Raw genomic sequence first — 24,186 nt, 5'->3', positions numbered from 1 at the left:
CCTGTCAGAATCTGATATTTTCAGAGAACTCGGCAAAGAACCTTTCGGTTCAAATCTGAGTCACAGCCCCAAAATAAAATAAATAAATAAATAAGTAATTTTTTTAAAGAAAATAACCTTATCAAATTGCTTCACTGGATAGATGAGGAAATCAAGGTCAAGACATTAAGGCAACTTCCCCAGTTATTTAATAGAACAGGTTTCCCTCTGCACTTTTCATCCCACTTTTTGGTTTTCTTTTTCATTATCATGAAGCTATGTAAACGAGCCCACAACAAGAAACAAAAAGACACGAAAGTTCATTCTCCATTTTATTTGCATGTCCCAACAACTCATCTCAAATACTAAATTCAAAAGAAAAACTGTAGTTCTGCTCAGCATTAGCACTAATTTATGGTAACAATCATTTCTTTTAAATGTCTAACTTATTTAACCCCTTCATTTTAAATTGCAAATTAAAGCATTTACATATTTATATACAAAAAACTTCAAAAACAAATTAATCCAAATCTTGGTCCAAGAGTTTCCACTTTATAAGTGGTATGGTACTATGCTATATATATCCTCTTCCAAAAGTCTCTTAGGACTTGGTAAGTTCCAAATATTCATTCACAAATGGTTCCCCTTTAAGCTTAATGAACCATATACTTCATTTCTGAGTAAATTAGAGGAAATATTACAGAACACGCTTTGTACAATACAGCACCACTACTGAGAAGGGCTCGAGGTTTTGTAATCCAAGGTTCTGACTTAAAGCAAAAATACACGGCATAGATTGCAACAGCAAAGAAGTGTCCAATTAAAACTAGAGGGTTAGGAGACAATCTGTAATAGAAAAAAATACATATTGGTAAGACTCAGAAACTAAAATTTACTCCAAAGGTTCCAATTACATATAATCTACGAAGCTCAACAAACATCCTACTTTTTTTTACCCAAGCATCATAATTCTGTATCAAACATTCTACATTTTAGAGGACGTTACAAATATGTCTGCATGTTAAGTTTGATGGCAGGAGCAAACCCCCCACCCCCCCTTTTTTTTTTTTTTAAGAAAAAATACTTAGAATATATCCCTTTCAGAGAAGCTAGTAACTCCTGTAACTCTAGTTTACGTAAGTCATATATTTTTAGCTGTTTTGTTTACTCATCCTGAGACACCACGCTGAAATATCTAGATGGCCTGGTCTGTTGGGATGTAGGGCTTTTAAAAATACCAGTATTAACATTCAGATTATAGATTAATGAGAAATGACTCAAAGGATCACTTTGCAAATGAGAAATAACTCGACAGATTTCACTTTGTAGACTTTCCAAGAATAGTTCCACATATGTCTGTACGCTCAAAACTAATACTGGGTTGTATAAGTCCCTGTACTTCAATGAAACTAATTCTTAAATTAAAATTTCTCAATTATTCCTGGCTCCCACAGACCAGAACATATGGATAAATCCATAGGCAAAAAACAAGCTTCTATTTTAATCAAGGGTTATAGCTTCCTCTACCACCACCTTTAACTGCTGTTCCCTAGAAAGAAAACAGTACTAAATATTGCATTTCTTCATTTCTTTGGGCCACCTTCTCATTGGGATACTAATAGATAATAAAATATCAAAATGTGTAAGGAAGAAAAATTTGCAGTAATTCATCAACTGAACAGTCCTAAGAAAATCTGGCAGATTTGTATCCTCTGTGCCATCACAACTTACACAGAAAGCAGCCCAACAGGACCCGCAACACATTCGCCACCAAGTTTGAAATAAAGAAAACAGGCTTTTCTTAGTTGATGCAGGGAATCTAAAATAAAATTGTAAAATAATCAAATATGTGTACACACTTATGTAGGATGCTAATGATATATCAGAAAAAATGAGAAATAACAAACACTACATCTTGCAGATAATTTTTAAATATCTAGTCCTAGAATTTCAACAACCAGGATTTCTTTTGAATTCCATAATCAGCATTATGGAGAGTAATATAAATATGAATAAACTTTTTTCTGTTAGTAAATAACTACTAATATTTAGGTCTTGGAAGAGTTGTTTAAAAGGTACTTCCTTGATTTTGCTGTTAATTCATTAAGTGATGCAAAATACTTTGGAAGCTCTTTTTAACACAATTCTAGAAACCAAATTCCCAGTCTCTAAGATGTCCAACCAGTATCTCTAACTAAGCAGTAAATTATCAAGTGAAGAGAGCTGTGAGGAGCGATAAATAATAATTCCTTATATCTATAAAGTTTTTAATACCTTTCAAAGTAACTCATAAAACCCTCACAATGTAGTGTAATCAATTGATAACCTTTTTAACCATTTAGAATCAATGTTCTGTTCAGGTATGCCCAGATTTTTCTTTACAACAGATTTTAAAAAGTAAAGGATGCAACAGGTAAACTTTTGCTCCAATAAAGGTCTTTCCTCCTCCAATCTTGTAACTTTTAAAAAATGTTGTTTTGTTGGTAGATTTAAATTCATAATGTTAAGAACTCAAGAAGTTAGAAAAGCTTGGAAAGAAGAGCTCAGAAAAACTCTAAATTTAGTTCTTTTTATTTGCCCAAAACTCTAAACTTAGTTACTTTCATTTGCCCAACCAGCCATTTTAACCTCTATGCCAATTTAGCAAGAGAAATTTGTTTGGAAAAATCATAACCAGTGAGATTGGTGGGGTTTTTGTTTTGTTTTTTTTCCTTAGGAAGAGTTAATGGTTATAGAGGCTACAGAAAGCATTTTTATTGTATCATCTTTTGTAATTATAACCACAGCACTTATCACTAGGGCCTCAGCCAGATCATACAAATAGCTATGTTGCAAATATACTAGAGTAGTGGCATTTGAGTCAGTATTTATTCTTGAAAACTGAAAAGCCTAGTTTCATTAACCTACTATTAAACTGATGTGTACACTGCTGTGGTGAGGAGGTGGCACAGTTGCCTTTTCTCCTCCATTTCTTTTAATTTTTTATTTGTTTGTTTTAGAAGATGAAGTCTCACTCTGTTGCCCAGGCTGAGTGCAGTGGCACTTCATATAGCTCACTATATATAGCTCACTGTAGCCTCAAACCCCTGGCCCTAAGTGATCCTCCCACCTCTGCCTCCCAAATAGCTGGGACTACAGGCACACGCCACCATGCCTTGCTGATCTTTTAATTTTTTGTAGAGATGGGGTCTTGCTTTATCGTCCAGGTTGGTGTGAAACTCCTGGCTTTAAGCGATCGTCCTGCCTTGGCCTCCTGAAGTGCTGGGATTACAGGCATGAATCATTTCGCCTGGCCTCTTTTCCTCCATTTCTAACACTGCTTCTGCTAAGTTGTGTTTTCTCTAATATATACATTGACCGTGACCTCTCTATAATATGGAAACAGAAACAAAAGCACCAAAATAATCCAAATAAGTAAAGGGTGAATGCATTGTTACTTGTGCTTTTCAACAGGGACAAGATTAACAGCTTGTATTCATTTTATAAAATACTACTTTAAAAAGAAATTGAAACTAGTGTTAGGAAGAAAAAGACTACATTGCCTTTTAATACATGGCCAAAAACACCTTCCATCACAATCTTGTGTGTGTGAGGACAAGCATGATCTAGTCTGCACCAGAGGAATTCAAAATAATGAATATGTTACTGAGGCATTGCTATTAATGTCTAAGGAAATTCCACTACCTTCCAAACTAAAACTAAAACTACAACTATTGCTCAAAATGGAATTTTAAAAAACTACCAACTTGGGAGTTAGCAAACTCAGGTAACATTTTTATTTCTGGACAAATCACTAACTTGTTTATTCCTTTCCTATGCTAAAAATCTGCAATTGAGTAATATTCACTAAAAAGTGTCTAAACTTACCATCTGTGGCAGAAAATAATTCATAAAGAGCCTGAGCAAGGATATTCACGACAAAGGAATGAGATGTTTTTCTTGCCCAGTAAAATGATTTTTTGGCCTAAAAAAGAAATAGCTCATTTATTATACGGTAAGGATAAAAAAGCACAAACTGATGTTTATAATCCCCTCAAACTGATACTTATCCTTCTAAGGACTATCTGCAAGTAATACTGCCTTATGTTTATCATTTACAAAAAAAAATAAAAAATCACCTTCAGAGCAATGGGTTATATGACACTGAAGCTAAATTTACAACCACTATGAGCTAAGTGGCCCATAGCAATCAAGTGTTACATAATATTCAAATTTAGAAATTCTCTAAGATTCACAGGTTGCAAGTCAGGTTCTTTAAGCCTAAGCAAGATGCCTAAGAGCTATTATAAAGCATCAGGTTCCTTAGTACAGATCTCCCCATCAGAGCCCCACTGCTCTTAACCCCCAGAAATAAATCCATTTTGAGACATTTTTGTCAAAATAATTGATCTTACCTCGAAAATAGCTGCATCATCATAAAGGTCAGGGATACCCTTTAGCAGTTTTCTCCATAGTTTTATATCTTTAAAAGCAACAGTCATTCCTCCACCAGTAAGTGGATGCCTCATATTATATGCGTCTCCCAAAAGAAGAACACCTATGAAGAGAGGTAATGAAGATTTGATTTTAGAGCATCCCTTGAGACAAAACAAAAAGGATAACTCAATGTATAAAGATTACTGATGTAAGCTAATAATAAGAAAAATGTGAAAATACATGAAAACAAATCATGATTAAAATTTGCTGAGGCAAAAATTCAAGAGTTGTTTGAATCAATATTGGGTACCTAATTGGCCAGGCACTGGGGATACGGTAATAACAAGAGTGTGGCCTCTGCCCTCATGAAGCTCATATACAAACCTAATGACAAGTCCAATAATGTCAATACATTTGTAAGGCCTCCTTAAAATATGAAGAAAATAAAAAGAATCTACAGGTATCCAGGTATACAAAGCAAGTCCTCTGGCGATCATCCCCCTCCCATACAGGAAAGCACCTTCATAAGAACCAAAAGTCAGCCTGGGTACCAGCTTGGCCAGTGAGACAGAGCACCAAGTGGGTTCCTGGGGTCCCTGATTCTAGGTCTTGGCACCTGGACAGCATTTTTGGATCCGTCCTGGGTGAGAGGGGAGCCCATTGTACTGAAGGGAGAGACCCAGGTCTGGCAGCATTCACCACCAGCTGACTGAAGAGCCCTGGAGCCTTGAGTGAACACCAGCAGCAGCCAGGCAGTACTCACTGCAGGCCTGGGGCACTGGTGGCCATGGGGAGAGGCTCCTTCTGCTTGAGGAAAGGAGAGGGAAGAGTGGGAAAGAATATGTCTTAAGGTTTGGGTGCCAGCTCAGCTGCAGTAGAATAGAGCACCAAGTAGGTTCCTAAGGTTCCCAACTCCAGGCCCTGGCTCCCAGACAGCATTTCTGGACCAGTCCTGGGCCCCCAGGAGCTCACTGCCCTCAAGGGAAGGGCACAAGCCTGGCTGGATTTGTGCTGACTGTAGAGCTCTTGAGTCTTGAGGGAACATCAGCGGTGACCAGGCAGTCATCACCATAAGCCTTTCACCAATACCCAGTGCTGTACTGGCTTCAGGTCTGACTCAGCACACGCCAGTCATGGTGGCCACAGGCATACCTGTGTCACCCGTCCCCCACAGCTCCAGGCAGCTCAACACAGAAGGACAGACTCTGTTTGGGGGAAAGTAAGGGAAGAGAACCAAGAGTTCTTTTCCTGATAATCCAGGGAATTCTCCCAGATATTACCCAAGACCACCAAGGCGGTACCTCTACAAGTCTGCAAGGGTCACAATGTTACTGGGCTCGGGGTGCCCCTTAATACAGATACGGCTGCTATGACCAAAGACTTAGATCACAACACTCACTTCCCTTTGAATACTTCAAAAGCGTTCCCAAGAAGGATGGGTACAAACAAGCCCAGACTCCGAAGACCACAATAAATACCTAACTCATCAATGCCCAGACATTGGTGAACATCCACAGTCATCAAAACCATCCAGGAAAACATGAACTCACTAAATTAACAATAATAAATAAGGCACCAGTGACCAATCCCAGAGTAACAGAGATGTGAGCTTTCAGAGAATTCAAAATAGCTGTTTTGGAGAAGCTCAACAAAATTCAAGACAACACAGAGAAGGAACTCAGAATGCTATCAGGTAAGTTTAACAAAACAACTGAAATAATTTAAAAGAATCAAGCAGAAATTCTGGAGATAAAAAATTCAATTAACTTACTGAAGAACATGGCAGAATCTCAACAGTAGAACTGATCAAGCAGAAGAAAGAATTAGTAAGCTTGAAAACAGGCTATTTGAAAATACACAGGGGAGACAAAAGAAAAAAGAATAATCAAGAATGAGGCACACCTACAAGATCTAGAAAATAATTTCAAAAGAGCAAATCTAAGTTCTTGGCCTTTAAAAGGAGATAGAGAGAAAGATGAGGGTAGAAAGTTTATTTGAAGAAAAAATAACAGAGAACTTCCCAAATCTAGAGAAAGATATCAATATTCAAACACAAGAAGGCTACAGAACACCAAGCAAGGATTGGTGATTGATTTAATCCAAATAAGACTAGTTTAAGCCATTTAATAATCAAACTCCCAAAGGTCAAGGATATAGAAAAGATCCTAAGAGCAACAAGAGAAAGGAAACAACAAACAATGGAGCTCTAGTATGTCTGGCAGCAGACTTAGTGGAAATCTTACAGGCCAGGAGAGAGGGGCAAGACACACTGAAAGTGCTGAAGGAAAAGAACTTTTATGCTACAATAGTATATCCAGTGAAAATATCCTTCAAACATGAAGGAGAAATAAAGACTTTCCCAGACAAACAAAAGCCGAGGGACTTCATCAACACCAAACTTTCCCACAAGAAATGCCGAAGTGAGTTCTTCAATCTAAAAGAAAAGGACCTTAACGAGCAGTAAGCAATTACATGAAGGTACAAAACTCACAAAAGTTAAAAAGCAAGGAGGATAAAGTGTAGAGTTTTTATTAGTTTTCTCTGCTTGTTTGTGGAATCAGTTGTCATCAGTTTAAAATAATGGGTTATAAGATATGATCTGCAAGTTTCATGGTAATTTCAAATCAAAAGCCTACAAGAGGTAGGCAAAAAAATTCAAAGCAAGAAATTAAAACATACTACCAGAGAAAATTACCTTCACGAAAAGGAAACAGGAAGGAAGAAAAGACAGCAAAACAATCAGAAAACAAAAACAAAATGGCAATAGTACGAACTTACCAATAATAACATTCAATGTAGATGGACTAAACTCCACTCGAAAGGCATAAGTGGCTGAATGGATTTTAAAAAAGAACCAACGATCTGCTGCCTAAAATAAACACACTTCACCTATAAAGCCACACAGAGACTGAAAATGAAGGGATGGAAAAAGATATTCCATGCAAATGGAAACCAAAAAAGAGCAGTAGTGATATTTACATCATAGATTTCAAGACAAAAACTATAAAAAGAGGCAAAGAAGGTCATTATATAATGATAAAGGGGTCAATTCAGCAAGAGGATGTAACAATTACATATGCACCCAATACCGGAGCACTCAGATATATAAAGGAAATATTATTAGACCTAAGGAGACAGACCCCAATACAATCATGGCTGGAGACTTCAACACCCCACCTGCAGCACTGAATAGATCATCCAGACAGATAAACAACAAACATCAGACTTAATCTGGACTACAGGCCAAACAGACCTAACAAATATTCACAGAACATTTCATCCAACAACTGCAGAATACACATTCTTCTCCTCAGCAAATGGATCATTCACAAGGATAGATCATGGGTAGGCCACAAAACAAGGCTTAAAAAATTCAAAAAACAATTGAAATCATATCAAGTATCTTCTCTGACCACAGTGGAATAAAACTAGAAATCAGTACTATGAGGAACTTTGGAGACTGTGTATACAAACACATGGAAATTAAACCATATGCTCTTGAATGACCAGTGGGTCAATGAAGAAATTAAGAAGTAAATATAAAAATTTCTTGATAGAAATAAAAATGCAAAGACAATATATAAAACCTGTGAGACACAGCAAAAGCAATACTTAAAGGGAAAGTTTTTAGCAGTAGGTGCCTACATCAAAAAAGCAGGAAAACATCAAATAAACAACCTAACAGTGCATCTCAACCAGAAAAGCAAGAGCAAACCAAACCCCAAATTAGTAGAAAATAATAAAGATCAGAGCCAAAATAAATGAAATGAAAAAAATACAAAAGATAACAAAATGAAAAGTTGGTTCTTTGAAAAGATAAAATCAGCAAACCTTTAAGACAAACTAAGAAAAAAGAAAGAAAACCCAATTAACTCCTTTTCCTGTTCCTATGTCAGCAAATGGCTGGCAAAACTATCTAAGCCAGAAACCTGGAATTTACATCAAGATATTTCATTCTCATTATAATATCCAAATCATCACGTTTTTTACATTCTACATCCTAGATATTACCCAAATTTATTCATTACCTTTCATTTTACAACCCTAGTTCTGGCCTTTTATCATCACTGACAGAATAATTAATCTTAGTGTATGTTTTACTAGACTTTCCTCCAAACCATCCTCCACAAAAATGTCAGAGTATATTCCTGAAATAAAAGTCTAATCACACCACTGCCTCTTTAAGAAAATTCCATTTACAAAAGTATCAAAAAAGGTAAAATACTTAGGAATAAATTTAACAAAAGAAATGCAAAACTTATACTCTGAAAATTACAAAATATTGTTGAAAGAAACCCTTACCTTTCAGTCAAGGGAATTTTGACCACAAGGGCAAGAAAATTCACTGGGGAACAAACAGTCTTTTCAACAAATGATACTGGGACAACTGAATATCCACACACAAACAAATCAAGCTGGACCCCTTCCTCTCAACAGACACAAAATTTAACTCAAAATGGATCAAAGAGCTAAATTTAAGAGGTAAAACTATAAAACTCTTAGAAGAAAATATAGGAGTAACAGGCCAGGCATGGTGGCTCGTGCCTGTAATCCCAGGACTTTGGGAGGCTGAGGTGGGTGGATCACCTGAGGTCAGGAGTTTGAGACCAGCCTGGCCAACATGGTGAAACCCCGTCTCTACTAAAAATACAAAAATTAGCTGGGCATGGTGGCAAGCACCTATAATCCCAGCTACTCGGGAGGCTGAGGCAGGAGAATTGCTTGAACCTGGGAGGCCGCGGTTGCAATGAGCCGAGATCGCACCATCGCACTCCAGCCTAGGCGACAAGAGCGAAACTCCTTCTCAGAAAAAAAAAAAAAAGAAAAGAAAAGAAAAAGAAAACATAGGAGTAAATCTTTTTGAACTTAGATTGGACAAAGCCTTCCTAAATATGACATCAAAAGCACAAGCAACGAAAGAAAAAATAAACATGAAAATTTAAACCATGTGTACTTCAATGGAAACCATTAAGAAGAATGGAAAGAAAACCCACAGAATGAGAAAAATTTTGCAAATCACATATCTAATAAGGGACTTGTACCTAAAATATATAAAGGACTCTTGAAACTCAACAATACATAAATTTTAAATCTGCCCAATTAAAAAAATATGCAAAATCTAAATATACATTTCTCCAAACAACAAATGGCCTATATGCATATGAAAAGATGTTCAACATCATTATCTATGAGAGAAATGCAAATCAGCACAATGATAAAAGGCCTAGTTCACACCTACTAGGATGGCTATGCACACAAAGATAATACAAGTGTTCACTGACAAGGATGTGGAGAAATTAGAACTCACACACTGCTGAAAGGAATGTAACTGGGACAGCTATTTTGGAAAACAAGTCTAGCAGCTCCTCAAAAAGTTAAACATGAACTACTATGTAATCCAGCAATACCACTCTTGGGTATATAACCAAGAAAAATGAAAATATATGTCCACACAAAAACTCGCACACAGATGTCCATAGCAGCACTGCTTGTAATAACCAAAAAGTAGAAACAACCCAAATATCTATCAATTGATGAATGGCTAAACAAAATGTAATATAGCCACACAATGGAAGATTATTTGGCCATAAAAACAAATGAAGAACTGAAACATGCTACAACATGAATGAACCTCAAAAACATTGTGCTAAATGAAAAGCCAGTTCCAAAGGGCTTTACTATACAATGCCTTTAGGAAACATCCCAAATAGACAAATCTAGACACAGAAAGTAAATTAGGGGTAGCCTAGGGCTGAGTGTTGGGAGGAAATGGGGAGTGAATACCAATGGGTACGGGGTTTCTTTGGGCAAGATAAAAATGTTCTAAATTTGATTGTGGTGGTGATGCACACACTGTGAATATACTAAAAAAATCACTGTACTGTACACTTTAAATGGGCAAACTGATTTGTGAATTATATATCAATAAAGTTAGTAACAAGAAAACACTTCAAATGACTTTCCATTGTCTGTAAGATTAAATGTTAATGGTCTGTCTACCACTCTGACACCCACCCTATGCTCCTGCCATAGGAAACTGCTTGAGTTCCTTCAAAGTGCCACCATTTCTCATCCTTTGGCAATGTTATTCCATCTACCTAGAAGTTCCTCATCTTACTGTCCACCTCATGAACTCCCACTCATCTTCCAGGTCCAAGGTCCTTTGTTTCCACTGTTTCCTGAACAACGTCCTCCCTAACTACCCCTCCCGTTTCACAAGCTTCCCTCCCTGCTCTGCACACTCCTTGACACTGAATCTGTGGGTTTTATTTATCAACAGTGTTGTAAAATTATCTGTCTACATTCCTAAGTAGAAAATTGCCTTCTCTAGGTCAAGGTCAGTTTTTTACCTGTTGTTTCCCTGACTAGCACAATATTTCTATACACTCAATGTTAATAACTAAATAGATCATAAAACTAATTTCAATATTAATAATGCACTAATCCACAGTAACAAACTATCTGTCCCAGATGTTATTCGTAACAGTATAAATTTAATCATATATTTGTCATTTGGAATACTGATTCCTTTATAAAATAAGCCCAAAAAATAATACCTCGTTTCTTCACTGATGAAGGAGGAAGGAAGCTTGCTGGCATGGACCTCAGATGAGAATTGTCAGTGGCTTCTAAGAATGGTTCTTTCAGGTGATCTGCAATAAATCCCACCAACCCAAAGAAATGGGTCATAACACTTCAATTTCAAAGTATCACATATTTTCTTATCAAGTATAAACAAATGCCTACTATACATCTGTTATGGTTGTTACATATATCCCTTGTGATAAATCAAGAACTAATTATTTCATTAATAAAATTATTCATTAAGCACTTAGCTGTTAATGCTAAGGAATGACTAAGGAATCTAAGAGAACATTAATATAAACATACATACAACTGAATGAAAAAACAATGAGGCAAATTCAGATGAAATGAAACAGGGAGAAAACCACCTACCTTTCTTCCAAATGTTAACAGACTACTGTCATATTTAATATTTAATGTATTATAATCAATATATTCTTGTAATAATCAGATGAAATACACTACCAATTCACAAACAGCAGGAGGGTATGTACACTAGAAAAAGAATTCGAGGCCAGCCCTACCTCTCTGAGCTTCAATTTCTTCATCTATAAAAATGAAATGGTTTGATCAGCTCATCTCTGAGATACTTCCAAACAAGTTTTAAATTTCTGTGCTACTTATATAGAAAATGAACTGTCATACAATTCCCAGTGTGATCTGGGAATAGAGGAGCAGAAGAAGCCTCTGTTAAAAATTATTCCATTCATATTAAGGAGTAGAATCTTGGTAATCTAACTAATATTAATATAAACCTACCAATGGTTTCTCTCCATAATTTCAGGGCACTCTACTCCAATTAACCTCTGGATTGGAAAAAAGAAAAAAAAGAAAAACCACCACATTTACAATAAAAGAAAAATAAATGCTAAAAATATCAGGTAATGGATGACCCTTTTCATAAATATTCATAATTTCCCCATCTGAAAGCTTCAAAAGTGGCTTAACTAAATGAAAATTTATTGAAATGTTTCCATGTACATGTTGAAAATGTCATTATTTAAAATCTAAGTTTGCCCACTTCATTTCACTTCATTTCTGTTAATAATTTGTTACTAAAGTGGTTTCACTTAGTTTAAAAAATAACTTGAAAAAAACGGAATATTTAAACAAAATGTACTCATACCAAAAATAGTTTCCTATTACTCTAATCATATCATAATTGACAATCAGGGTTTCCCTTCAATTTTATCAAAATTCTTAAATTTTTTTTACTTTTCTTTCCTATATCATCCCATTCTCAAAAAAAGATCCTAAAAACTGTACCATGAAAACTTTAGATTTGTGAAAAAGTAATTTTTATTAATGTTTTTACAAAGCTATCTAAATCTCATGAAGCCTTTATATTCAACTCAAAACTAACACGATCCTGAAGATCCCTTACAATTCTCACATTCTGCGGACAGGACATGTCTGTTCAAACAGGCACATATGAGCCAGACAGACCTGATATCAACCCTGGTTCTGCCATTACTAATAGTTTATACTTGGAGGAGCTAACTAATCTCTCTGAACCTTAGTTCTCCCATCTGTAAAATGAGAATAATGATAATGCCTACCTCACAGAGTGGTTACATAGATTAAATGAAATTATGTTTGCTAAACACTTTATAGTAAGCATTCAAGAAATGGTAGCTGTCATTACTACAAAAACCAAGCACAAAAATATTTAGGTATAAGAGATATTTAAAGAATTCAGAGTCAGATTCCTGTCCAGAGACTACCTTTAAAAATACCATATATGCCAATAAAAACAATTATTCTAAAAACTATGCTATTATGTGACAAAAACATATCAAAACTTTTTTTTTTTTTTTGAGACGGAGTTTCGCTCTTGTTGCCCAGGCTGGAGTGCAATGGCACGATCTCGGCTCACCACAACCTCTGCCTCCCGTTCAAGCGATTCTTCTGCCTCAGCCTCCTGAGTAGCTGGGATTACAGGCATGCACCACCACACTCGGCTAATTTTGTATTTTTAGTAGAGACGGGGTTTCTCTATGTTGGTCAGGCTGGTCTTGAACTCCCAACCTCAGGTGATCTGCCCACCTCAGCCTCCCAAAGTGCTGGGATTACAGGCATGACCCACTGTGCCCGGCCCGAAACTTTTTTTAATTAATTTGGGAGTTTGTTTTGCTGTTTTTATGTGCTAGTTTAAATAGTTCAGTTCCAGAATATCTGGTTGACTGGATGAATGTTTCACCTGCCATCCTTATCTCTGGCCTATTTTAGACACAGCCTTTGTAAGAACTGAAGATGCTATTTCTTACCAGGTATTTGTGGGTAAATTTTTTCAACCATGTATTCTCTTAAATTCCTTGGCATTTCTCCTCTAACGTCAACAAGTACTCGAGTTTCACTGGATGAAATCTGGTAGATGAGAACTGGACTCGGGTTAGCTAAAATAAGTTCAGCATGATTTGCTTTAAACTGTGGTGCATTCTAAAAAAAATAAAAAGAAAATGTTTTAATAATTTTCAAATTTCAAGTTTCTTTTATTGAAATTACAATAACACACTCCTACAGTACCTTCATAAGAAAGCCAACAAAATGAGATGATACAGAAACTTTATTGGAGACCAGGCTTTTCCTGAACTTGGAGAAAAGCCCATCTGCAACAACAGTCAGTGGAGCATGGAGTTCCTATAACAGAAATGAAGACTACTCAGTTTAGTAGTCAGAAACACACAGTAAAAAAAGCCATTCTTAAAAAATGTGCGTGAAGAGATTTAGATATATTATCAGATAGCATTATAGAGAGTAATTGAAGATAATACTATTGAAGAAACTGTTATGTGGGCTTCAGATAACGCATGACCAGTGTTTAGATACTTCCTCTGAGTCCCTGAGGATCGTCTCCCTTTGTAGCCCTCCCATGCAAACCATCTGGGATTACTCTCCGCTTTGACAGACAATGGGGGAAACAACTACAAGGCAGGCATGTAACACAGAGCAGTGAATCTCATTACAAATTCCAGGGACTAGCCAGATTCTTTCATTCTAAAATTTCCTAACTTCATATAGTGCTTTTAGTCAGCAGCTAGGGCTTAGAAGAATTTTTGTACAAATGACTACATGTATTTATAATACTACAGTATGAGCAGAGAAAACATTCCAGTCATCTTCATTAGAGGACAATTTCTAAGAGGTGGTAACCCTATGGGGAGCAGTCCAGAATTACATGTTTTTTACTACGATAAATTTTTTTTAAAAAAAGGAAAAATTGGCCAGGTGTGGTGGCTCACGCCTGCAATCCCAGCACTTTGGGAGGCTGAGGTGGGCAGATCACCTGAGGCTGGAAGTTCAAGAGCAGCCTGACCAACATGGAGAAACCCCGTCTCTACTAAAAATACAAAATTAGCTGGATGCGGTGAAGCATGCCTGTAATCCCAGCTACTCAGGAGGCTGAGGCAGGAGAATCGCTTGAACCTGGGAGGTGGAGGTTGCAGTGAGCCAAGATCGCACCATTGCACTCCAGCCTGGGCAACAAGAGTGGAACTCCGTCTCAAAAAATAAAACAAAATAAAATAAAATAAAATAAAAGGATAAATTGTTTTTAAAAAGATTCTCTTACTATTGCCTGAGTTAAATTGCTCATTTTATCTGAATCATTTCTTTTATGTTGAATCTTGCCTTCTTTCCCCTGCTAGTTCCCCTCTGCTTCTCTGCTGATGTATATTACTCAGTTTCAAAAACTATTCACGTTAGTTCTGTTTAAAAAGTTTTTTGCATAGCATTCTGAAGTCCTCTAAAGAACAATGTGTTGCAATCTGAAACCCATCCTGTTGCATATGGCTTAGAAAGAACTCAGTCCATTTGATAAATAACACAGGCTGAGTATCTCTAATCCAAAAATCTGAAATCCAAAACTTTTTGAGCAGTAATGTGACAAACAAAATACTCATTAGATCATTTCAAATTTCAGATTTTCAGATTAGAGATGCTCAACTGGTAAGTATAATGCAAACATCTGAAAAAAATTAAAAATCTGAAACACTTCTGATCCCTAGCATTTCAGATAAGAGATACTCAACATGTAAACCGGTAAGCCTACTTTTTTAAAGGGGTAAGTGAAAAAGCAGGAAAAACAACATCTCTTAGGAAGAGGTGACATTTGGTATTTCTCACCTTGATATCTCCAGTCTCTTTATCCTTGTACTGAACTCCCATCACAACATCATCTTCCTCTAATAACTGTAACACAACACCTTCAATAAACTTTGCACTAAAGAATAAAAAAAAATACATTTCTAAAGCAGCACATTTCAGCAATTTAAATTAAATATAAATTCCTTATCTCCAGTTTATCCATATAAACTGGACATGCACGTGTGTGCAAACATGTGTCCAATGTGTGTTTTTTATTTTCTAATTTATCAACATTTAATACATATTACTAATGATTACATTAGTAATCATTAGTAATCATTAAATATTTTAAAAATATTTTAAAAAGTAACATTGGATTTTCATCTTAATTTGTTAAAAATAAATTAATTTGTTAAAAAATAAAATATAGGCAGAGAAACTTTACATACCCTCATACATTCATACACAGAGGGGAAAACAAGTATTGGAATGCATCCTACAAACAGTTAAGAGTAATTATTTCTGGCAGGGCATGGTGGCTCACACCTGTAATCCCAGAACTTTGGGAGGCCAAGGTGGGCGGATCACAAGGTCAGGAGATCAAGGCCATCCTGGCCAACATGGTGAAACCCCGTCTCTACTAAAAATACAAAAATTTGCCAGGCGTGGTGGCATGTGCCTGTAATCCCAGCTACTCGGGAGGCTGAGGCAGGAGAATTGCTTGAACTCGGGAGGCAGAGGTTGCAGTGAGCCGAGATTGCAACACTGCCCTCCAGCCCAGGTGACAGAGCGAGACTCAGTCTCAAAAAAAAAAAAAAGAGTAATTATTTCTAGTCAGAAAGATCACAGGTAATTTTTACAATCTTTATATTTAGGACTATTTTTCCATTTTCTTTTTTTTTTTTTTTTTTTTTTTTGAGATGGAGTCTCGCTCTGTCACCCAGGCTGGAGTGCAGTGGCGCTATCTCGGCTCACTGCAACCTCCACCTCCTGGGTTCAAGCAATTCTCCTGCCTTAGCCTCCCAAGTAGCTGGGACTGCAGGTGCGTGCTACCACGCCTGGCTAATTTTTTTTTATTTTTAGTAGAGACGGGGTTTCACCATATTGGCCAGGCTGGTCTTGAACTCCTGACCTCGTGATCTGCCCGCCTCAGCCTCCCAAAGTGCTGGGATTACAGGCATGAGCCACCGCACCTGGCCGATTTTTCCATTTTCATACAGTGAACATACTCTTCTTCCATGGATATCAAGTCTTTTTTAGTCCGAAGGATTAAGTCCACTTGCTTCTTCACTTGCTTTGTCAATACTTTAGTCTGTGTCAGTCACATGAGGGTTCTCACGCTTAAAACTTCTTCAATTAGTGTTTTAAAGGTTACTGGTAAATATAAGTTAATAAACAAGAGAAGAAGCCAGTCCTAACAGACTGGGTCTTTAGTGAGAATGAAACAGGGATTTCTCCTTGCAGTTTTGTATCCTGACTTCTAATAGAAAGTATCATAACTACAAACTCAAACTCCAAAATGTGCACAAATGGACTTATGCCTTAGTTACAAATATATCCTCTAAATTCCCGTCACATAAAAATTATGTAATTTTCATTTAGTCAAAGGAGAACTCTTCATAGTTCCATGTCAAAGGAAAATTCTCTATATGATATTCTTAACAAAAGCACTGAATATCTAACACTCTTTTGACTGACAGTTTATTTTAATATACATATGTTCTAGACTATGCCCCAAAAATTCATTAAAATTTATAAAATCTTATTTGTACAAAGGTCAAATTTAAATGCATTGATTCTTTAGTAATTATATATTTGAAACTGTGGTCTTACTTGGGCTCTGCCATAGCTGCTTTCCGGAGACTCATGATGAATCTTCCGTGATGGAAAGCTCTTCCACTCTGCACTTGATTGTTTTCTGACAGGGGGTAAGGAATCTGAACCTCTGATTTGCTTTCCTGATCATGAATCATGTAACCATTTACAACCTGGGCATCAAGACCTTCCACTGTATCTGCAAAGCAATCGAGTTCAAAACAATCAATTCTGTTAACACACACAGCGTTAAACTAAGAACCAAAGAGGACACACACACATCAAAAATGAGTCTCTGCCTTCAAATCTGGAGAACTGAACAAAACTAATGTAACTATTTCAGAAACTGTGATGCTTCTGGAAGTCAATGAGAGTCTTAGCAAATCTGTAATATCATTTAAAGATAACAACATAACTATTTCAGGTCTGTAATTCCACTTCAACTTCAGAAAGAAAATGCAACATGAAATAAACCATAATCCTCTCCTGAGTAAACCTGTTCTGCCATAAAGACATAGGAACACATTTAGTCCTTCTTAACACTTCTTTCAATGTATGAATATGTAGATTTGTCACCAAAAAGAAATAAAAAGAAAATAAAACCAATATGGAAACTCAAAAAAAAACCCCAATTTATATATAATGACTGAATATATGAAAAAGTAGATTTTCCAAACCAAATGGAAAGGGTAGAGTTATCCCCCAACTGTTGATGATTACATACTATCCATTAAAAGTGACTCAGGACAAACTGCAAAGAACTTTTTAGTACATCAAATAACTTAAATGGCAGCAAACAAAACACTGAATTCATCAGAATCATGTAAAAACTGCTTTCTTAAATCTAAAGCAGCAAAAGCAGTTGAAAAATAAAAAACTTTCAATAGAAAATATAACATTTTTAAAGTGCCAACCAAAAATTAGAAAGTTAAAAAATTAATTTTAAAAATAAAAACTAAAACAATACTTTGGGAAAGACATATGAAATAGAACAAAAGATTAATACGTGTATATATAATAAAATTTACTCATTAAAAACCACTGGAAAAATATTAAGATGCCAATAGTAATGGACAAAAACATGTATGGATGATTCATATAAAGCAATATAGAAACAGTGAACAAATCAGAAAAAATGTTCAAACGATAAAAAAAATTAAGTAAAAATTGAAACAACAGGACACCATCAAAATCACTGATGAGATTATGATAAAACTGATAAATTCATATACTACTGGTGATACTATGAACTAATATTGTATTTTAGAAAATATAACAATAATTATCAAGAACCATGAAGAAATTAGCATCCTTCAATGTAATAATCTTACTCTTGGAAATCCATGTAAGAAATTCATCCTAAAGACATAATATTTAATAATCTTTAAAGTTACATGCAAGAATAGGTTCACTATAGTGTTACCTAAAAAAGGATAACTGAAAATAACCTAAACATTCATCTAAGTTTGAAAAGTGAAGTACATTATGAAGTCAACTGAAAAACAACTATGCTTGGGCTTAAAATGATACTGATAAAGAATGGTTAACAGTATTGGAAATATGTTTCTGTCAAGTGAAAAAGTGGACTCTAGTATATATATTAGTGACATAAAATGTTCAAATATGGTATTGACTGGATGTCTGTGTCCTCCCAAAATTCCTAAGCTAAAACTCTAATCCCCAATGTGATGATATTTGGAGATGGAGCTTTTAGAAGGTGATTAGGTCATGAGGGTAGACTCTCACGATAGGATTAGTGCCCTTGGAAAAAAGACAGGGGAGGGCTTGCTTCTTTGTCTCTCTCCCACCTTCCCCACCCCACCCCACCCCACCACCCCATCCCCACACAAAGTAGACAGTGCATAAATATTTCCTAAATGAATAGCCAGTGCTTAAAAAGCACTGGTTGAATGGATGAATGGTGCTTAAATAAAAGATTCTACGTAATAACACTGTAACAAGTATACAACATACCCTCTACAAATGACAGTTCCCTTCGCCTTTCACAAAATTTAATGCCCTCATTCTAGGATTTTCCAGTCCTTAATTTTGACCATTACAATCTTTTGGCCATTTTATTATATCTCATTAAGTCTAATTCACATTTAATCATACTATTAAATGCTTATTTTATCCTTTGCTCTCACTTTCATGCAAATTTGTTGGTAAATGAGTATAGAAAATTTTATAAATGAAAATAAAATGGAATACCTTCTTACTGGTCATAGGATGGTCTAAGTGAAGAGTGCTTGTTTATACCACGTAACTCTCCTGAAAATCAATATGAACCCACCTCCAAGACCAAGGTCTTTGAGAACATGATAACCACCCGGCTGCAGGAATTCTCCAACTATTCTGTCAGGCTCTTTTAAGTCTCTCTCAATGACTGTCACCTTTCTTCCATCTCTGGAAAGCACGGCTGCCAAAGCAGAGCCAAGCACGCCAGCTCCCACGATGATAACTTCCGGGTCATTCTGAGAAGATGTTGATGTACAGGCAGCTGCTCCTATTAAGCTTGTTTCTGAAATATTGGTTCCTTTTCTGCGCTGTTTAAAAAAAAAAAAGGTAAACTAGGTATCCAAATTTGTTAGATTCAAATCATGCTACTGCTATGTGGACACACTGGACTTTTGCATCCTAGGCTAAAGCTAGATACTAAATATTATCAAACCAAACAAATTGTTACATTTTAAAATCTAGATAATATATAAAAATCAATGATATCAAAATATTCGTTAAAGTGTGTCATATTATCCCAATAAAATTAAATATTTATTGTTTTCTAAACATGATATTTGGAAAATGTTATACAGACATATTTAGAAATCCACACTGGGCCGAATATAATAAATGTTCATAAGGGGCTTCAAAGACTTATTATAGGGCAAACTGTATCATTAATAACTAAATTCTTCAAATATATCCTGGGAATCGACAAGATGCAAATCACTTACAACTTCTGATTTGAGTTCATGTTACAAACTATCCGGCACCTTTTAGACATTTTCTTTTTTTTGTTTGTTTTTTTGTTTGTTTGTTTGAGACTGAGTTTCACTCTTGTTGCCCAGGCTGGAGTGCAATGGCGCAATCTCGGATCACTGCAACCTCCGCCTCCTGGATTCAAGCAATTCTCCAGCCTCAGCCTCCCGAGTGGCTGGGATTATAGGCATGTGCAACCATGCCTGGCTAATTTTGTATTTTTAGTAGAGACTGGGTTTCTCCATGTTGGTCAGGCTGGTCTTGAACTCCCGACCTCAGGTGATCCTCCTGCCTCAGCCTCCCAAAGTGCTGGGATTACAGGCGTGAGCCACTGCGCGCGGCCTTAGATATTTTCATTATTCATCTTTATTTTCTCTTTCTGGATTTTCATTTGAAAAATCTATCTTAATTTAATATCACTTTTATATGACAAAAGGATTGTCAAATCCTGCCTACCAATCTATTAATTGAAGATTAGCTAAATAAACAAAATTACAAGAGAAGAAATAACTCATACAGACTCTTAGATTTGACCTGTTTACAATTTTGGTCCTTAACATATAAGCACATATTTAATTTATCCCTCCTTTTTCCCCATCCTGATACTCTAAGAGATCCTAGTCAAACAGGTGGTCCCCAAAAAAGGAACAAGGAAAAACATTAAACCTATCACTGGCTGAACTGACAGCAAAACTTTAACTTTGATCATAAAAAGATGCAAAGTCTTGTTTTGAGAGATTTATGACCACTAAGAACAACAGTGCACAGTGGCTTTTTAAAATGAACAATTCAATTTTGTAGTATTTCTTCTTGGTAGATGGATTCACACATTTGAATACATTTCAGATACAGAATTGCAAGGAACCACCTTCCTTGAGTTCTCTGACCTTAATGATTAAGATAAGACTAAATGCCATTTGAAGGGGTTTTTAAAAAATAATCAAGCAAAAAGGAAGACGAAGCCTAAAATCCTTTAGAACTTTACTCTGTGATTCTAATATCCACCCAGCATTCTTTTACCTCTATAGTGGACTGGGAATTTGTGTATTCTTTTTTTTTTTTATTTCTCTCAGAAAAATACTTTTCTGTCCTTTACTATGGGAAGATCTCAATATTCTACTCTTCCCATTAGTATGTCTTAATGGCCAGAACTGACTATATTTAAATTACTGTAGGGGGCAAGACAAGCCCCTTTTGTCATCTTAACCAAAAATGTGCTTCTTCATAAGTTTTTCCTGTTTTATACACACACACACACACACACACACACACACACACACACACACCCTGAAAGGAGAGCTCTGGAGGAAAACAGGCCTTGCAGAGCCTGATCAGTAGAGTAAGCACTAATGGGAACTTAGTACTCAATAGATCGCAATCTAACAACTCCCTGGTTCACAAAAAAATAAAGAGAAAGCCTGGGGCGTTCACAAAATGGAACCAATATTGATTGCTGGTAACCCAATTTTCCTACTCCAAAATTTCTCTACACAGCATGAAAACAGGAACAGCATTCCAGCCACCTGAACTAGAGCTCAGTGACCTTAAGGGAAATTATTTCAGACCACAATACGAAAGAGTTCAAATTAAACATTAAGGATTCTCTCTCCCTCCTTTCCCATTCCTCAAACCCATGCACCATGTCACTGAACTCTGCGCTACTCATAAGGCTCATCCTAAGAGATGTATATTACCTCTAGGCTAATATTAACAGCTACTATTATCAGGCGGTTATAGACTAGGTATTAACTACCAACAAGGGTGGTGCCATTCCCGTCTAATGGAAGAGGTAACAGATTCTCACAGAAATTAAGCAATTTGCCAAAGATCTCACATCCAGAAATGGTGGCGCAAAAATTTAAAATGCAAGTGTGGGTTTACTGCTATAGTCTCTTGCCTGATAGCCCTGCTTCCATTCTTGTACGCCTACAACCCATTCTCCATACAGCAACTGCAATGTTCTTTTTAAAAGGTAAAAGTCAGGCCGGGCGCCGTGGCTCACGTCTGTAATCTCAGCACTTTGGGAGGCTGAGGCAGGCGGATCACTTAAGGTCAGGAGTTCGAGACCAGTCTGGCCAACATGGTGAAACCCTGTCTCCACAAAAATACAAAAAAAAAAATTAGCCAGGAGTGGTGGCGTGCACCTGTAATCCCAGCTCCTTGGGAGGCTGAGGCACGAGAATCGCTTGAACCAGGGAGGCGGAGGTTGCAGTGAGCCGAGATCATGCCACTGCATTCCAGCCCGGGGGACAGAGCGAGACTTTGTCTCAAAAAACAAAAATTTTTTAAAAGTAAACACCGAATAAAGTTATTCCCATACTTAAAATCCTCCAGTGCTCTTGGGAGAACTCTCGGGAAAAAGCCCAAACACTCATTGCCAACATGCCCTAAATGATCTGGCCTAAACTCTTCCCCCTCATCTTCTCCCAGTGGCCGCCTCTGCTCCCTTTGCAGGAATCCCAACTACACCCTTATTTGAAGACCTGGCCTTTATGTTAGGACATTACTACGAGCATTTACTCAATGCTCCAATATTCTGGGGAGGAGGACTTTGAGCCCAATGCCTCACAATGTTGAGCATTCTCCTTCTGCCTGCTTTTCAAACTGTTCTGTCACTTTCCCCAGTCAGCTGTCACTTCTTACAAGCAGTGGACTTACCCGCAGCACGTTTCTTTCTTCCTCAGGCACAAATCCAATCCTTACCCAAGAACTTTTTAAAAACTTTTTCGTCATGGAAAGTGGTTGTTCTTCTCCTTCAAAATGAAATTCTAACATTTCGTTCCATCTTTCATAACCAAATATCCAACCTCCATCTGAGGCTCAACCAATGCTAAATGAAACAAATGTTTTCACTCATTCTTAAGAAGGTCAAAGATGTAACCAAGGCACAGCAAAGAGTTTAAAATAATACATGAGAATGTATACAAGCATCTAACCTGCCGCCTTTTGCAATTCAAATAAAACTTATATTTGAGTGAACCCAATCCTACTCCTAAATAAGACACTCATTCATCTGCCCGCTTTGAAATCAACCTACCCTCCTGGCCTCGAGCTGCTCCTTATTTTCTGATTCAGGGGGGGACTTGGCCCAGAAGAAGCCAATGAAAGGCAGGCCTGAGAGAATATCCGAGAAGAGGGCGAACTGGGAGCCGCTCTGCTGGCGCCCGAGGAGACCCCCGTTTCCGTGGCGACAGCGGTAGGACAGCACCAGGCCCAGCGAGAGGAACACCAGCATGCACAACAGGACCTCCCTGTTGGCCAAAGTGATGAAGTCCCCGAACTTCTTATAAAAATAGGTGAAAGTGGCAATGCCCAGAAAAGTCCACATGGTTCCAAGGCTTCTTTGGTGGCACCGGTCAAGGCGGAGATTATCTGCTCGGGTGGGTTTAAGGTTCTCCCCAAAATGAGGTACCAAAAGGAGCACGGGGAGCCGGCCAGACTCCAGTAAACAGTGTCCCAGGACGAGAAGTCCGATCAGACCAGTTTTTAAAAATCATATAAAGTTAGTGTAAAAGTATGTGAAGCCAAGTTATATAGGACGTAGAAAGCAGTATTTAAAAATCGCCTGCTGGAACAGCTCCCGAGCAGACTCGCTCCTCCTCGCCCAGGCAATCCAGATATTCCCTTTTTTTCTTTTTTGATGGTGTTCCCTGAGCGGTTGCTGCGGGTGATGGATACTCTTCTGATACTGGCTCTTCGTGCTATAATTTCTTTTCTCACCAAGAGCAGGTGCCCTTTCAGAAGGGAATGGGAGTGGAGGGAGGGTCACAGAAACACCTCGGCACTGGGGGAAACGTGGCCTCGCCTCTGGCGACGGCGAGCAGCGGCCGGAAGGCACGGGGGCTGCGGGCCGGCGCGGGTTCAGAGGCTTCTTTTTCCGCGGACGGAGACACTGTACAGCCCAACCTCGGGAAAACGCCAGCGCCGACGCCTTCTCCAACAAAAGATGGCCTCGGACTCGAGTGCGGCTCCAGGGCAATGCAGCCCCAACCTCGCGATTTAGAGGCCTCCCGCTTCGCTGGCCCCCAGACCCGCCCACCGCGACTGCACCTCCCCACCGATAAAAGGTGGTTTCCAGGGTACCTCCCTCAGATGGCGGCGGCGGCTCCCGACGGCTTCCTCACCAGCATCCCTCGCGGGCGGCGGCTCTCGCCAGCGCGGCGCGGCCCCAGTAACCAGAGTAACCGTCGCGCGCCCCTACTCGCCGCCAGGCCCCACGCGTCTCAGCCGGCTGGGCGGGCTCGGCCCAGACGATGGACCGGGGGCGGGGCTCAGGCGCGAGTCCGCCCATACCGCGCGCCCCGCGTGCTGGCCCCGCCCCCCACC

General features: G+C 37.8%; 1 protein-coding gene across 2 annotated transcripts; it reads right to left on the bottom strand.

Annotated features, from left to right (window-relative positions):
- Positions 1–298: 298 nt before the first annotated feature.
- SQLE (squalene epoxidase) lies at positions 299–24,186 on the bottom strand. Of its 2 annotated transcripts, XM_009455897.5 has the most exons (12): positions 23,944–24,158; positions 22,519–22,690; positions 19,175–19,427; positions 16,900–17,080; positions 15,106–15,202; positions 13,507–13,620; positions 13,248–13,419; positions 10,953–11,048; positions 4,374–4,516; positions 3,847–3,943; positions 1,711–1,798; positions 299–825 (listed from the first exon to the last, which is right to left on the bottom strand). In XM_009455897.5, the coding sequence occupies exons 2-12, from the start codon at positions 22,633–22,635 to the stop codon at positions 633–635; spliced, it is 1,551 nt and encodes a 516-aa protein (XP_009454172.1). In that variant the 5' UTR covers positions 22,636–22,690; positions 23,944–24,158; the 3' UTR covers positions 299–632. The 2 variants fall into 2 exon arrangements, with proteins under 2 accessions (XP_009454172.1, XP_009454171.1); XM_009455896.5 differs by lacking the exon at positions 22,519–22,690 and having other exon boundaries at positions 22,898–24,186.

The sequence above is a fragment of the Pan troglodytes genome, chromosome 7 (assembly GCF_028858775.2).
Source record: "Pan troglodytes isolate AG18354 chromosome 7, NHGRI_mPanTro3-v2.0_pri, whole genome shotgun sequence".
Classification (NCBI taxonomy): Eukaryota; Metazoa; Chordata; class Mammalia; order Primates; family Hominidae; genus Pan; species Pan troglodytes.
The sequence above is the reverse complement of the archived record's forward strand: the minus strand, read 5'-3'. Positions and strand labels throughout refer to the sequence as shown.